Source organism: Ceratotherium simum, chromosome 11 (genome assembly GCF_057802395.1).
Source record: "Ceratotherium simum simum isolate JZ-2026a chromosome 11, ASM5780239v1, whole genome shotgun sequence".
In the NCBI taxonomy this organism is placed as follows: Eukaryota; Metazoa; Chordata; class Mammalia; order Perissodactyla; family Rhinocerotidae; genus Ceratotherium; species Ceratotherium simum.
Genome location: NC_141910.1, coordinates 50,253,642 through 50,268,356, shown reverse-complemented (window position 1 = coordinate 50,268,356; position 14,715 = coordinate 50,253,642). Strand labels below are relative to the sequence as shown.

The 14,715-nt window shown below is 51.5% G+C and overlaps 1 protein-coding gene across 1 annotated transcript in view; it reads right to left on the bottom strand.

Moving 5' to 3' along the window:
- Positions 1–2,724: 2,724 nt before the first annotated feature.
- Positions 2,725–14,715, bottom strand: part of GALNT14 (polypeptide N-acetylgalactosaminyltransferase 14) — a 207,765-nt gene continuing 195,774 nt past the window's right edge. The window contains exons 14-15 of the mRNA XM_087436958.1: positions 4,497–4,616; positions 2,725–3,298 (exon numbers count right to left, since the gene is read on the bottom strand). Coding sequence (XP_087293084.1) covers positions 3,140–3,298; positions 4,497–4,616 — 279 coding nt within the window. The 3' untranslated portion in view covers positions 2,725–3,139. The remainder of the gene's footprint in view (positions 3,299–4,496; positions 4,617–14,715) is intronic.

Sequence of the window (14,715 nt, the reverse complement as noted above, 5' to 3'; positions counted from 1 at the left end):
TTCACATACCACACCATTAAGATATCTAGGAGCCCATATTGTTCACATCTGTTCCCACTAGCCAGATGTGATCTCGGGCGAGGGGGTTTCTGCCACACCTGGCCACCTCCTTACCAGGCAGTGTGGTGAGACTGCTCCAGGATGGTGACTCTCCAAGCCCATTTTGGGGTCTCAGTCTTACGAGCCCTTAATATATGAAGAGTGAAGGTCCTTTGTGTTTTCATAGGCTGATGTCATTGGACAACCTTTCACTTTCACCTACAACACCTACAACCTGACCTACTAAGTGAGCTCTTCCAGGTTACTGAAATGTGGCATTCAAACTCAGTGATCAGAGTTGACTAAGGACTCTAATTTGGCCTCCACCAAAAGACCTGCCCGCCTGGCAGTGCTGGACCACACTCACTCTGCTGGGCAATTGCAGGCTGCAGGCGTCCTAGGCTGGAGCTGGTCACTGTCCTATCAGGGTATCGTCAGCTTTGTCTCACATTGGTGGAGGTTTGGAACTGCTGCTATTCTTGCTTTTAAATCACAAATTACTCTTGCTTTGGCTTCATCACCATCAGCTTTTTGCTGATGGTGCACATCACCATCAGGACAGAGGGTGTCTGGATAACTACACAGTTGTAGGGATTCCTATTCACAACATCAATTTTCAACTTCTATTTTCCACTAAGGTGGCCTTAAGATGCATGCCCTGCAGCTCACATGTGAACTGTTCGTATCTGCATTAGGAGATTACCTTCCACATCCTTCACAGAGTCTTCATTATTATCCCAAGTTCTTTCACTAGTAAGAGGGAGGTCAGTGGGATCACTGAGCATTGGCTCTTCTGCCACATTGAAAGTAGCTGAGATAGAAATGTTTTTCCCCCAGGGCAGAGGCCTCCACTCCTGTTTCCCCATTTCCTTGGGTGTTCGAGAGAGACCTATGGCTGCCTACACTCTGTGACTTTATAGAGGTAGCAAAATGTAAGTAAAGTCACTTCATCTTGGACAAGGAATAGCTTTTCCAGTCACCCATTTAGGAAATGGATGGCACATTCATTGATGTGCCCCGCCCAGTGCTGGGGATAAAGCAAGGCAAAAGACAGCTTTCCTGCCATCAGGAACTCAGGTATATAGACAGAGGGAGACAAAGAAAGAGATGAGGACAGTACAGGCGCCGCTTTCAGTTATTTTAGTGCAGTTTCTGCTTTCCCTACTCAGAGGAAAGGGTGCTGGTGAACCTATCTGTTCTTTCTTTCTTCTCGGCAAGGCTGGTTTAAACCCTGTGGACACATAGCTCAAGAAGCCATCAGAACATCTTCTATCGATGTCTTTATCTATTGTATGGCCTCCTTTCCTACTCACAGTGGGGAATGAAATAGCCCCACACAAGGGCCAAATCATAAGTAAAGAAGGCAATAGGAGCATTGCATAAATAAACAATACAACCACCCGAGGAGATTCTGGCTCTGTTCACACTCAGCCCTTACTTTCCACGTCTGCAGTCGTCCATGGTAATGGATTTTATAATGATGAGCTTAAACAAGGGTCCATCACTGAAGGCTTTCTGGATGAAGGGGAGACAGATACCTGCTTAGGGTGTAATAGTTACTATGGTAGGCGGATTCTAAAATGGTCCCCACCTCCTGGAATCAGCTCTCTTGTGTAATCCTCTCCTCTTGAGATGGACCCCCAGTGACTTGCTTATATTGAATAGAATATGGCCAAAGTGATGGGGGTGACTGGTGAGATTAGGTCATAAAAGACTGTGACCTCTGCTGGCACTAGTGCCATCCCTGCTTGCTTGCTTTGGGGAAGCAGGCTGCTACGTTGGAGATGTCTCTATGGCAAGGATCTGAGGGCAGCTTCTGGCCCACAGCCTTCGAGGACCCAAATCCTGCCAACAACTGCTGAGTGAGCTTGGAACAGACCCTCCCGGTTGAGCCCTGAGATGACTGTAGCCTCTGCCAACACCTTGACTGTCGCCTTCTAAGTCACCCTGAAGCAGGTGACCCAGTGAAGCTGTGCCTGGATTCTTGACCCATAGATAATAAACGTGTGTTGCTTTAAGCTGCTAAATTTGGGGGTAACTTGTTACTCAGTAATAGATAACTAAGACCCTTACTAAACAGCAAGTGGTGAACTGACCTTGGCAGAGAATGTACAGGCACGTTCTGGGAACTTTTAAACAATATGGATTTGTTCTTCTCTTAAACCCTAGTTGATAAGAAAGGACAAACCCAGTACCCAGAGCACACTGGGCATTTATTAGAGGGAGAAACTCCTGCACTGATGGCCACAGACCATAAAGCTTAAGGGCTCCCAGAGCCATCCAGGGCAGGGATTCTAACCAGGGAGGGGCAGCAGAATCAGCTGAGGAGCCTGGACCCCACCCTGGACCTACTGAAGTGGGGTCTCCACAGGTGGAACCTGGAGCCCTGAATAGACACCATTTCCCAGATGACACAGACTGCAACCTGGGGTAAGAACCGCTGATGTGCTCCCGTTCCCACACCTGACATAACAGGAAATGAAGCGGCAGAGAAGTTACGTGTCTTCTTCAGGTCACACAGCCCGCCAGCGGCAGCCCAGGATGTGAGCACAGGTCTACCATCTCCCTGTCCTCTGCTTTGTCCACTCTGCCACAAGACCCCACCACCCCATGCCCCCACTTAGTGGAGAAACAGCCCAGCCCTGAGCTAACGAAAGTAGAAACAAAGTAAGAGATACACAGAGGAAACTCCTAAGGTTCTTTTATTTGTGTTGAAAACAACCTCCACTCTTCATCTCTCCATTTAGTCCTGGCCTAGAGACAAGGAGGGCTTTTCTCTCCGGCCTCTTTTGTCAGAAAGAGAACAACATAAATACTTCCCATTAGAACTCTGTCTCCAGATACCCATCAGGGCAGACTGGGCCAGGACTGGAACTTAACGGCATTGAGAACATGTGGGATCTGTCTCTGAGCCCCACTTGGTTTGCAATCTTTTCCTCCATCCTCCCTGAGACAGCTGCTCCTGTCCTGGGGGGCTCTGCCCCCACCTCCCAGTTCAGGGCATCTGCAGTAGTTGCGGGCTGCTCGCAGCCTGATTTCAGTCTGCTTCTCAACGGGAGAAGCGCCACGCCATGGCCCACGCTGGTTCTGGCGTGGATCCTCAAGAGCTCACCATGTCCCAGTGCTGGCTCATCAGTGAGGACTCACACGGGTTGACAACGACTTCCCTGCCATTCTCAGTGCCATCACCAAACATGTCCGTGTCTAGGCAGAGGTGGGATGCCATGTGCTCGATGCGGGAGCCAGTTTTGGTCCATTGCTGAGAAGACAGAGAGAAGACAGGATGAACCAGGATTCTCTGGCTAAGGCCCCGAGTCCTATCAATAATATCTAGAGTTCCGACATAATTAGAAATGTTTATACCACATGTCTAGGGTCACCCAGAGCCTTGACTTCATGGTCTCAGGAGGAATAAAACTGCAACTAACTGCTCTGCCAGATATGGTTGTTGTTGTTGTTTTTTTTAATAAGATAAAAAAATTAAAAGCAAAATCAATATGTTTGCTAGGAAAACTCATTAGAAGGCAATAACTTTCCAAGCAAAGGGCCATGTGAAGCGAGTTAGTCACAGGAGCAACCAAAGAAATGATCCGCACTTGATATTTGCTCCGTCACAAGGAAGTGGGAGAGAGCTGGGAGATAGCGGGAGCAGGGAGGGCCAAGTGGGAGGGGCAGAGGGGCTCCTGGGCAGCACCCAATGCCATGACTCTCTACTCCTTCAGCACCTGAGGGGCCCAAGCAGAGAGGTGGGTCTCATGCTGCTGCTTCCCAGCCTTCACCTCACATGACAAGGAGGAAGGGGATGGACACGTATTGGGGAACCACCACTGACAAGGTACCATGGGCCACACCTCAGTTAATGGCTCTAGACAGCTATGCTGTGTGGTGGGCATCATCAGCCCCATTTTATGGAGGAAGGAAACTAAAGCTCAGAGAGGTCCAGTAACGTGCCAGGGGTCACACAGCGAGTGAACCACACAATGGGCATTTGAATCTTAGTCAGGAAACTGAGTGAGCCAGCGCCTTGCTGCTAGAGGAACTGGGCACACGGTGCATCCAGAGTGCTATGAACTTGGGTGGATATCCTGCCAGAGCCCAATGCCCCCGAAGGCAAAGGTTTGAGTCTTACTCATGCTTGTGGCCCTGAAGGCTTTGTCCCAGTACTCTCTTGCTCTGGGATCCCAGGTGGGCACCAGTGCAAGACAGGACGACAGTACGAAATGTGCACGCACGCTGAGGTCCGACAAGGTCAGTATGCTTTCAGGTGGCGAGCCGACCACTGCTGCTGGGCCATGCGGGCAGCACTTCCCTCCCTCTCCCAACCATAAGGACCTCTTTCTAAGCGACCCTTCCTCTTCTATAGTTTCTCTCTTTTCCTGCACATGAGACCAGACTTACACAGGCCGTCACGTTATTGAAGGCGGCCACACCCCAGGGCAGACCCACCGAGCACTTACCTGTTTGTCATCTCCATTCTTGCAAAGGACAAGAACCACCGGGGCGCCAGGGAACAAGGTGACGACTGACAGGCACAGCTCCTCCTGAATGATCTGCTGAGTGTACGTGAAGGCCCATATCTGGAGGGGGAAGAGGCCAAGAGGGTCGCACCAGGATCCTTGGAAGCCCCCACTGGGATACTGCTGTGCCTGAGTGTGATAATTAGCACAGCTGGGTAAAAAGCACTGGGGGATCCCAGCAGGAACTGACTGTCAACAAGGTCACCTTGGAGAATGCTACTCATGAGCCAGAGACTAGGAGGTCACACCCCCACTGAAGTCTCTGTCCCCACACCCTGTGAAGGGGACTGGCCTGGGGTGTACAGGCTGCCTCTGGGAGGCACTGAACAATTCTGGGCTTTGGGCAGGAGCCTGAACAACATAACACACAACGCCACACTGCGTGGTGCCCAGTCTCTCTGTTTGGATTGTGTCTGTTCCCCACCCCTGACACTGTAAGCAGCTACCTGGCAGGTCACCCCCAGCTGTCTCTAGATGCCCCTCTTCTTTAAAAGGAGTCCAATTCAGCATCCTGAGAACACGATGGGTATGGCAGGAGGCAGATGGAGGGACAGAGGGAACGAGGAAGTGTTCCGAGGGAGGGAGTGGAAGAAGAGTGGAGAGGGGAAGAAGAAAGTCATGAGAAATAAGTTATTCTGAGAGGGTGCATGCACGCCAGCACTCTGGTCTAACAGGTCATTTGGCCCCTGAGCTTTTGCAGGAAGAGAGGAAATCAGGTGGACAAGCAGAGTCCTGATGCCAAAAGGAAAAGGAGCATTCTGCGAAGTTCGTTATGAGAAAGGTTCCTCACACATTTCCTCCACGGGGCCAGAGACCAGAGAGCAACCAACTGCTCCTGAAGAAGCCCAAACCACTTCCCAATTCTTAAATCAGAGGGGCGAAGGTGCTGGCCTAACAGGTGTCAAATGTGAACCTCCAAGAGGTTGTTCCCACCTTGTGAAATGGGGCTAACCTCTGCCCTTTGCCTTCATCCTGGGTCAAAGCAGAGGACTCGTGAACTGGATGCCCTGAGGGGAGCTGCAGAGAGGACCCTGTTGAGGGCTGCATCTCTCCTTCCCCTACACCCCTGCTGACCCACTGACCCTCAGCCTCTGGCCCAGGCCACTCCTCAGCCACTTCTGCTTGGCCCAAGAAGGAAAAAGTGTGCCTTAGCTGGCCAGCCCTCTTCTCTAGGACCACGCGTCCCATAAGGTAACAGGGTCCGTCTGCCCCTCGTTCTGTATGGCAGCCACCTCCTGGCCCCAGGTCCTCTCCTGACCTCCACTGTCTGCTGACATCGTCAATGTCTTTCTGTGACCCGGCTTGTTCCTCCTCCTCTCCCACAGGCTTGGGTCCTTCTGCTGTCCCCGCTGGACCACCTGGAGGCTGACAACCGCGTCTCCTGATCTGGGACCTTCCCCTTGCCTCACCTGGATGGGGCCACCAGCCCAGAGGGAGCCACTGTCCCCTAGGGTTGGGTCCTGCCCGTGGATTCTTTTGTTCCTTGTCGGATTGCTGGTGTTGGGAAAGGACCTGGACCAGAAAGTCCTCCCTGGGGAGTGCATGGGAATAAAGATGCAAAAAGACTGGCTGTGGGGTGAGAAATCTTGAGGCCCAGGGATAGGTACATGGGGGTACTTAATACTCTGCCATCTATTTCTACATCTATTTTAAAAATTTTGTAATAAAAAGTTATGAAACATACTCCTTGGGACATATCAAGTTCTCCTCTGGCCTTGGGAATGCGACTATTCCACACATGGCATCTGCCTTCCCCCAGCAGAAGCCGGAAGGGGAGAGACAGCTGTGTGCACAGAGGCGATGCAATAACCGTGATGACACTGCTAAAATGGCTGACACTTATGGAGGACTTATGTGCCAGGAGCTGTCCTGGGAGCTTTACATGGAGTAATTTAATCTTCATAAGAATCCTACTAGGTAGCTATTACTATTACCCATTTTACAGACGATGAAAGTAAGGCTCAGAGAGGTTATCCAAAGTCATGTCAGTGGCCCCTACATCGACTCTCTCCAACAGCTCTGCTACTGCTGCTGCCGCCAGTCATGGCTGGTGCTGGAGCCCTTTTATTCAAGTTTAATCACAGGAGATGTCCGTCCCTGAGATCCCTCTTCCAGGCTGTCAATATTAAAGCTATAGATCAGCTGCACTTTGACAGCAGAGAGCTGGCAAGAGATTCTTCTTCTTGGCCAGTTCCCAACGACAACCCCTGTGAAAAAGTCACCCCCCCCATGTTGGGGGCGAGGGAGGGGGCAGACCAGAGAGTCGGCCCCTTCCCTAACATCAGTGGGAACTGGGGCACAAGAATGAGTGGAGGCCCAAACTCCGCAGACTCCACACCAGACCAGGGGACACATGCAGCACTGGCATCCAGCCTGGGCCTGCCCCCCTTTTCTTCCCACCCCTCTCTCTGTCCTCCACCATGAACTCCCAGCCTGCATATCCATGCGTGGTGACTCCCCTCTAAATGGTCCCCCTTGAGCCCACACCTTCGTCTGCTAGGGACACAATCCACCCTCAGGAGGATGGACCCAGGGGTGAAATCCATGCAGGTCCTGAAATCAGGCTCCACCCATTTGGGTGGAGGGCTCTGGGGTCCTAGACGTCTGGAGTGTGATCTAGAAGGTGGGCGCAGGTCCCGGGTGTGGGCCTCGAGAATTCCTTGCCCTATGGGGAGGGAAGAGAAGGGCCCAGGGCCCAGACTCAGGTTCAAGGGCAGGGCTGCCAGGGAGCCATTTGCACAGGCCCACTGTACAACTGGCCTCACCTTTAGATTCCTGCATTGTCTGGAAACAAGGCTAAACATACAGTCTCTGATGTGGAAAGAAGACGAAGTTCATCCCTCTGCCCCATTACCCGACCACAGAGCTTGCAGTGAACCATGAATTAGCATTTTAAAAATAAACCCTGTAATTATCCTATCATCACCACAATACACTGGCTTTGTATTTTTTATGTTAAAAGCATTAACTGATTAATATAAAAACTTAAAATATACCATAATTTCTGAAAGCCCATTTTGGCATTTCTTCATTTTTAACATCTAGGGGCTTCAAACACTGAAAGTGCTGGGAGGGCTGGGGTGGATGCGGAGTGGTGGTTCTCTTGACATCTGAGACACGCCCTCCGCAAACGCCTTTCGGGAAGGAACGTGTTTCAGGAAGGTACACCGTGGGCTGGGGCTGAGGTCTGAGGAAACCACCTCGAGACCCCCAGGGGAGAATGTGCACGAGCACAGACAGGAATCGAAGCCCTTACACTAAGTGGGCTTTCCGTTAGCTGGTGCTTTACTGGCACGGAAAGAATTCAGCCTCACAATTTCCCAGAGGAATGCAGCTCTCTGGCCACATCTGCAAGAGAGGGGAGGAGGGAAGTAGAGCACAGGAGCAAGTGGGGCAGGAAGCAAGGAGAGGTTTTCCGATTCCCACTCTGCGGCCTGTCAGATTTCCCAGAATGGCCGGTGATGAATGGGTTTATTAAACGAATCCCAGAGTCAGAAATAGATTCAGGAAGGCAGCAGTGGTTGCTCAGACTGGCCTGGCTGCGATGGGTGAGCACTGGGCCGTCTGCTGAGGCTCCATCTGGGGGACTGGCAAAGTCACAGCTCCCACCCCCAGGGCAAACAGACTCAGCTGTACCCATGGAAGGTAATCCAGAGGCCGTCCTGGAGGTGCGGGTGGCCTCGCCTCCTCCGGGACAGGCCAGTAGGGGCTGAGGAGGGGGGCGGTCCACTCTTGGACCTCCAGCCTCTTTGCTTCTGTCTTGGAAGAGGGGAGCTGATGATGGGGAGGAGATCGTCCAGGCTGGACAGCCTTAAGGCCTTCTGTGCTTAGAGGAAGTCTGGGGAGATAGGCATCGTGGGTGGGAGGAGGGAGAGGTCCAGCAGTAGGGGCAGGAGACTTCTCTCTAGTCACTGCCTGTCTGGCCACAGCTGTGAAAGTTGGGACGAATCGGGGCCACAGCAGCCAGCCTGGGGCTTATTGTCTGGCACTGAATAGAGAAGCAGAGAGGAAAGACCTTCTTAAGAGGAGATAACTGAATGAGCAAAGTTCTGAAATAGGAGGCATGAAGATGAGTCGGGGGCCCAGGCACAGGCGTTCATCTTAGAATGGTCCAGGGCCCCTCTAGTAGGCAAGAAGCGATCAGCCCAGGACAGCGGTTCTCACTCGAGGAGATTTTGCCCCTCTCCTCCTAGCCAGGGGACATTTGGCGGTGTCTGGATACATTTTTTTATTATTACGACTAGGTAGGTGGGGCCAGGGATTCTGCTAAACATCCTACAATGCACAGGACAGTCCCCACAACAAAGAATTATCCAGTACTAATGCCAGCAGTGTTGAGGTTGAGAAACCCTCGCCTAGTATTCAGGGCTTGGTCTCTGGAGGCAGCAGGCCTGTGCACCCTGCTGTGGCATTACTCGTGTATGGCCTGGGTGGCATTGGTCAGCTTCTCTAAGCCTCGCTTACTCCATCTGTGAAATGGGGGTAATAACATGGGGTGTTGTGGAGAGTAAATGAGACGATGCACACGGAGCACTCAGCCCAGTGCCTGGCCCCTGGAGCAGTCTCCATGAACAGTACTGTTATGACACGTGGGAAGGGAAGTGGTTGGGTGAGGATAGAGAAACTCACACGTGGAGAGAGGGTGGGGGCTGTGTTTTCATTAACGCAGAAGCCCACATCATTTACTGATGGTGGCGAGTTTTGTGTTCAAAAATTCTTCTGTGTGGGGAATAAACAAAGGAGAAGGAACATTGAATGCACGGCAGCATTGCTGGTTATGTTGTGGTTAGATGGCTGAAATCACTTATAAGGGACTCCTCAGTTCTAGATGCTTCACATTCATTGTCTATTTAATCCTCATAGTGATTTTGGGAGGTAGGCACAATTTTATGAAGGGGGGCACTGAGGTCACTGGAACTCTGAGCAATGCCAGGAGCTGACCCCAGAGTTGACTGTGAACGTGGGACCTCCTTGGTGAGATGGGATCTGAGCCGAGAGCATCCAGGGCCACTGCTGGCCTCGAACCTCTTAGGCCATGCTGGGCAATACACTTGTCCCTCAATCACATCCTTGAAGCCCTCTTCAGACAAGGTGTCTGGAATGAACGAGTAGCTTCAAGTGAAACTTTCGTTGAGCCAACCTCTTGACGCATGTGCATCCTTGGAGGATCACCCAGCTACACTGACTGGCCGCGCTGGGGTCGTCTCCATTGGCTGCATAGACACAGACCTTAGCCACTCCCTTGTGGAGGCCCTTTGACCAGAGGCAGCAGGGTGACCTGGTAGGCTCTGAGACACACTCCTTTCCTTCGATTGGGACCTTCACTAGACTCACTTTTGGGTCTCTTCTTTATTTCCAGTCCATCCTGTCCTTTCCTCCAAAGCTATAAGAATACACCTACATACGCGATTAAACACCCACACCCAGTGCATGTTTTGTAGGGTCATGTTGATGGGCTCTGGAGTGACTGCCAGGGCTGGAGTCCTGGCTTACCTGCTCATTAACCCTATAAAGTTGGGTGAGTTACTTAATTCTGTACTTCAGTTCCCTCATATGCGAAATGAAGATAATATCAGTCCCTGTGGCAGATGGTCGCTGTAACAAATGGGTTAATACATATGCCTGCCCAGAATGGTGCTGGCCACAGAGCGAGAGCTCTGTTACCATCTGCACGTTGACCATGATGATGTAGGAAGCCAACAGGAAGAGAGACGGCCCTAGAGATCTTCCTTTGGAAAACTGCCTTTGCTTTGCCTCCCAGGAGAGATGTTGCAGAGGGAGTTGTGATGGGGCCATTCCCAAGGGTGTGCTGAAAAAGTTTGGGTAGGAGGGGTGGTATCAGGCAGGTAAGGCGCCATGCAGGCACCTTGTCCCACTGGGGGATGCACCTAGAGGTGCCAATGTGAGTCCAGGTTTGGGGAAGAGCTTTTGTCTTCATCTCATACCCAGGGTATCAGCTGCCTGTATGCATACTTCACAAGCCAGGGGCCTAAATTGCTAGGGACATAGGTAGAAAGACACACTGAAAGGTTTTTAATTTATGTTTTTTCCCTTCTTTAAACTGGAATAGCAACTAGATTGGTGCATCTGTCTTCCTTCCATCTTTCACAAATATTTTTCTAGGGAATCCAACAAAGTTGAGGAAACTTGTTAACCTGGAGGCTTCTTGGGCTTCACACGTTTACAAACTGATGATGTATTTCTCTCGCATTTCACCCAAGGCATGGGTTGGCCGACGTCTTCAATACACACCCAGATGAAACATTTTGCTCCCATGGTTGACAAGCCAGCCAAGAAAGGGAGGTAAGGCAGGTGAAGGATAGATGGGGCTGGGGGTGGAGAGGGATGTGAGCCAGCATCAGAGCAAGGGACAGCCATGGCCTGATAGTCTCCTTTCAACAAGGAGGACACCCATGTGTCTGGGGACACACCACCTGGAGAGTGCGTGGCCAGTTGGAAGCAGAACTCAGAGCTCCTGACCCCTGCCCTCTGGCGCTCTTTCACCCCAGACATCTAGGACCCCAGAATCCCCCATCCAAATGGGCCGAGCCTGATTGCAGGACCTGTATGGATCTCACACCTGGGTCCGTCCTCCTGAGGGTGGACTGTGTCCCTAGCACACACCCAGGCCCAAGGGGACCGTTTAGAGGGAGTGATCACGTGTAGATATGCAGGCTGGGAGTTCATGGTGGGGGACAGAGTGAGGGGTGGGAAGAAAAGGGGGGCCGGGCCAGGCTGGAAGCCAGCGTTGTGCATGTCCCCTGGTCTGGTGTGGAGTCTGCGGAGTGTGGCCCTCCATTCATTCTTTGCCCCAGTTCCCATCAATGTTAGGGAAGGAGCCCACTCTGTGGTCTAACCCTCCCCAGTCCCCAACATGGGGGGTGACCTTTCATAACGGTTGTCATTGGGAACTGGCCAAGAAGAAGAATCTCTTGCCAGCTATCTGCTGTCAAAGTGCAGCTGATGTATAGATTTAATATTGACAGCCTGGAAGAGGGATCTCAGGGACAGACATCTCCTGTGATTAAACTTGAATAAAAGGGCTCCAGCATCAGCACTGACTGGCAGCAGCAGCAATAGGAGACTATGGTGGTGCAACCAGATTTTCCAAATCCTGCCTTCATCACTTACTGGTATGTGAGCTTGGATAATCTCTCCAGGCCTTGGTTTCATCACCTGTAAGATGGGGATAATAGTAATACCTCCTTAATAGGATTCTGTGTCATTTCCTTGACATGGCCTCTCAGAGACAGAGGAGGTGGAGCAGAAGAGAGGGCTGGACGAGTCATGGGAAGGGATATGAGGGGCAGATGCGACCCCCTCTGGACAGACCAAAAGGCAGGACAAGGAGAGAGATGCAGGAGAGCAGAAGTGGGGAGAAGAGGCAAAGCGGGGTTCAGAGGAGAGAGCCCCCTCCATGCCATGACGCATTAGTAGAGGGGCTGAGAGTCAGGAAGGCAGGACTGCGAGTTCACATACGAAGGAGGAGAAAGGCACCATAAGTCAGTCCTACAAGGGTGTATACTCCACACACACACACACACTTGGGGGATTACTCTAGCTGAAACAGTTATGTGGATTTCTATCAGTCTAGGGTGGGTTTAACTCCTTCAGAACACTTGGACACGCATCCCAGTCCTGCTGTGGCTGCAGCCCCTCTAGAAGGGAGCTGTGTTGAATCCAGCCTGAGTCCACCTTGCACCCCAGCATGCAGCCTGGGGCCCCCGGTGCACAGCCAGCACTTGGTGTCTGTTGAAGTGGACTGAACATCTATCTATCTCAGAGTGTTCTTCCATTACCCCAAATTCACACTGCTGCTACACGAATCCAATTGTTCTCTCCAAAGCAGAAAGGAGCGACAGCCTGGCACTATCTTCTAGAAAGAACTCTGCTCACTTGAGGACTGTTACTATGATAACCTTCAGTTTCCCATAGATGATTGCTTTTTCCTCCCATTTCTCACACCACTGGAAGGTCAGCTGGGATAGGCACTATTACCTCTGGTCAAATAAAGGCCTGGCAACCTCTCCCTGGGGCTGGGCTATTGGAGGATCGCTCCCTGAGACGCAGAGATCCTGTGGCTCCCCTCCTCCCACTTCTTTATGGAGCCAAAGACATTAAGTAGCAGAAAAGCCCCCGCTTTGCTGGAGACAGACCAAGCAAACGCCTGTTCCAGGGAAAAGGGGGATGACAACATTCTGGCTGTTGGGACCCCCATGAGCAGCGCCCACACACAGATTCAAAAGAGAGGGATGTGCGTCACCTACTCACAACATTTTACAAAATGCCATTTGAGCAAACTGTGTCATTCCCAGCCAGGCTGCCATACCTAGAGCAAAATGGACACCTCTGCTTCCTTTCCCTTGTTCTGTCTGACTCAGGCAGCCCCCTCCCGTGTCCTGCTGGCGCAGAGAGATGGTTCTTGAAAAAGATACGGCAAGCTGGAGGCAGGTGGTGAGATGCCTCAAATGCTGGGCCAAGAGTGTGGATTTTTCTGGTAGACAATAGGGAGCCATTAAAGGCTACTGAGATAAGGAACAATGGTTTGATGACTGCATGTCAGATGGGGGATAAGGGGCAGGGACTGGAGGCTGTGGCCAGATTCTAACACAGTGGTTCCCAACAAGGGCGGTTTTGTGCCCCAGGGGCATTTGGTAAAGTCTGGAGACAGTTTGATTGTCATGAGTGACGTGTATGGGGGTGCTACTGGTATCTGGTGGGCAGAGGCCAGGGATGCTGCTAGACAGCCTACAGAGCACAGGACAGCCCCCACCACAAAGAATTATCCAGTCCAAAATTCAGCAGTGCTGAGGCTGAGGAATACTGATCAGGCAAAAAGAAGGGAATGCAGGGTCCAGGAACAGCTTTTCTTTTTTTTTTTTAAAGATTTTATTTATTTTCCCCCAAAGCCCCAGTAGATAGTTGTATGTCATAGCTGCACATCCTTCCAGTTGCTGTATGTGGGATGCGGCCTCAGCATGGCCGGAGAAGCAGTGCGTCGGTGCGCGCCCAGGATCCGAACCCGGGCTGCTAGCAATGGAGAGCGCACACTTAACCGCTAAGCCATGGGGCCGGCCCTGGAACAGCTTTTCTGAGGGAAGAAGTGATGGGACTCACAGAAGCAGGGACAGGAGTGGAACCAGGGAGCCTGGGAAAAGGTGCGACCTGAAGAGAATTAGTGGGATGGGGAGAGGGTCGGGGTGTCCAACATGTGCTTGTAGCCACCTGTTGGCTTGAATTGCAGATGAGTTTGTCATGGCCGTGGACTCCCCTGATGACCCAGCCTCAGCCCCAGATTTTGCACATGCTGTATCTCCTGGGCCGCCCTCTCTCCGCTCCCTGACCTGGGCTATTTCCCTCATCTCTCAGGAAGCAGCTCATTTTCAAGTCATTCTCACGCATACGCTGGGTAACCTCTCTCGGTGCTTCTATAGTGCCCCGGACAAAACTCTATCCAGGACTGAGATTCTATCAGAAGGGCTGCTTACTTGCTTATTTCTGCATTAGATCCCTTGAGGGCCATGGAGGCCTGCAGCCTAGCCTTTCACCTTTGCACCTTCACAGCAGAAAACGTAGATGTTTGTCAAGTGAGTAAATGAACGAATTCATGGATGGATGAAGATACAGAATTTGTGAATCAATGAAACAGAGGAGGTTGCTAAAGCTGGACGTGTGGATAAAATCTCCAAGAAACCATTTCTAGAGAAGAGAACAGTGACCTGAGAACCTTGGTGAATACTCATCATTAGGGTATGAGAATGGAGGAGAGGAGCCAGCAAAGAAAACAGAGACAGAAAGAGCAGAAATGCAGGAGAATCAGGATTGTGCAGCGTTGTCAGAGCCAGGAGGGAAGTTACGAGATGGATGTCTTTAACACATTCAGCAGGCCAAGGGTTACTTACAGACGTTGAGACAGGCTGGGAATGCGTCAATGACCTTACAAGAGCTGCTCTATCCTCAGGGGAGAACACTGACCCACAAAACACGGGAGTCTTATGCTGATGAATCAACTAAGGTACAAGGAAACCTTTCCAAGAAAGGGTGACAGTGGTTCCTCCAGACCTGGGGGAGGCAGGAGGTAGCAGAGGTGGAGCCACAGGCCTGCTGAGGGCAAGACGGGGACAAATGAGGGCCCTGCCAAGAGATGGGATGGCGGATG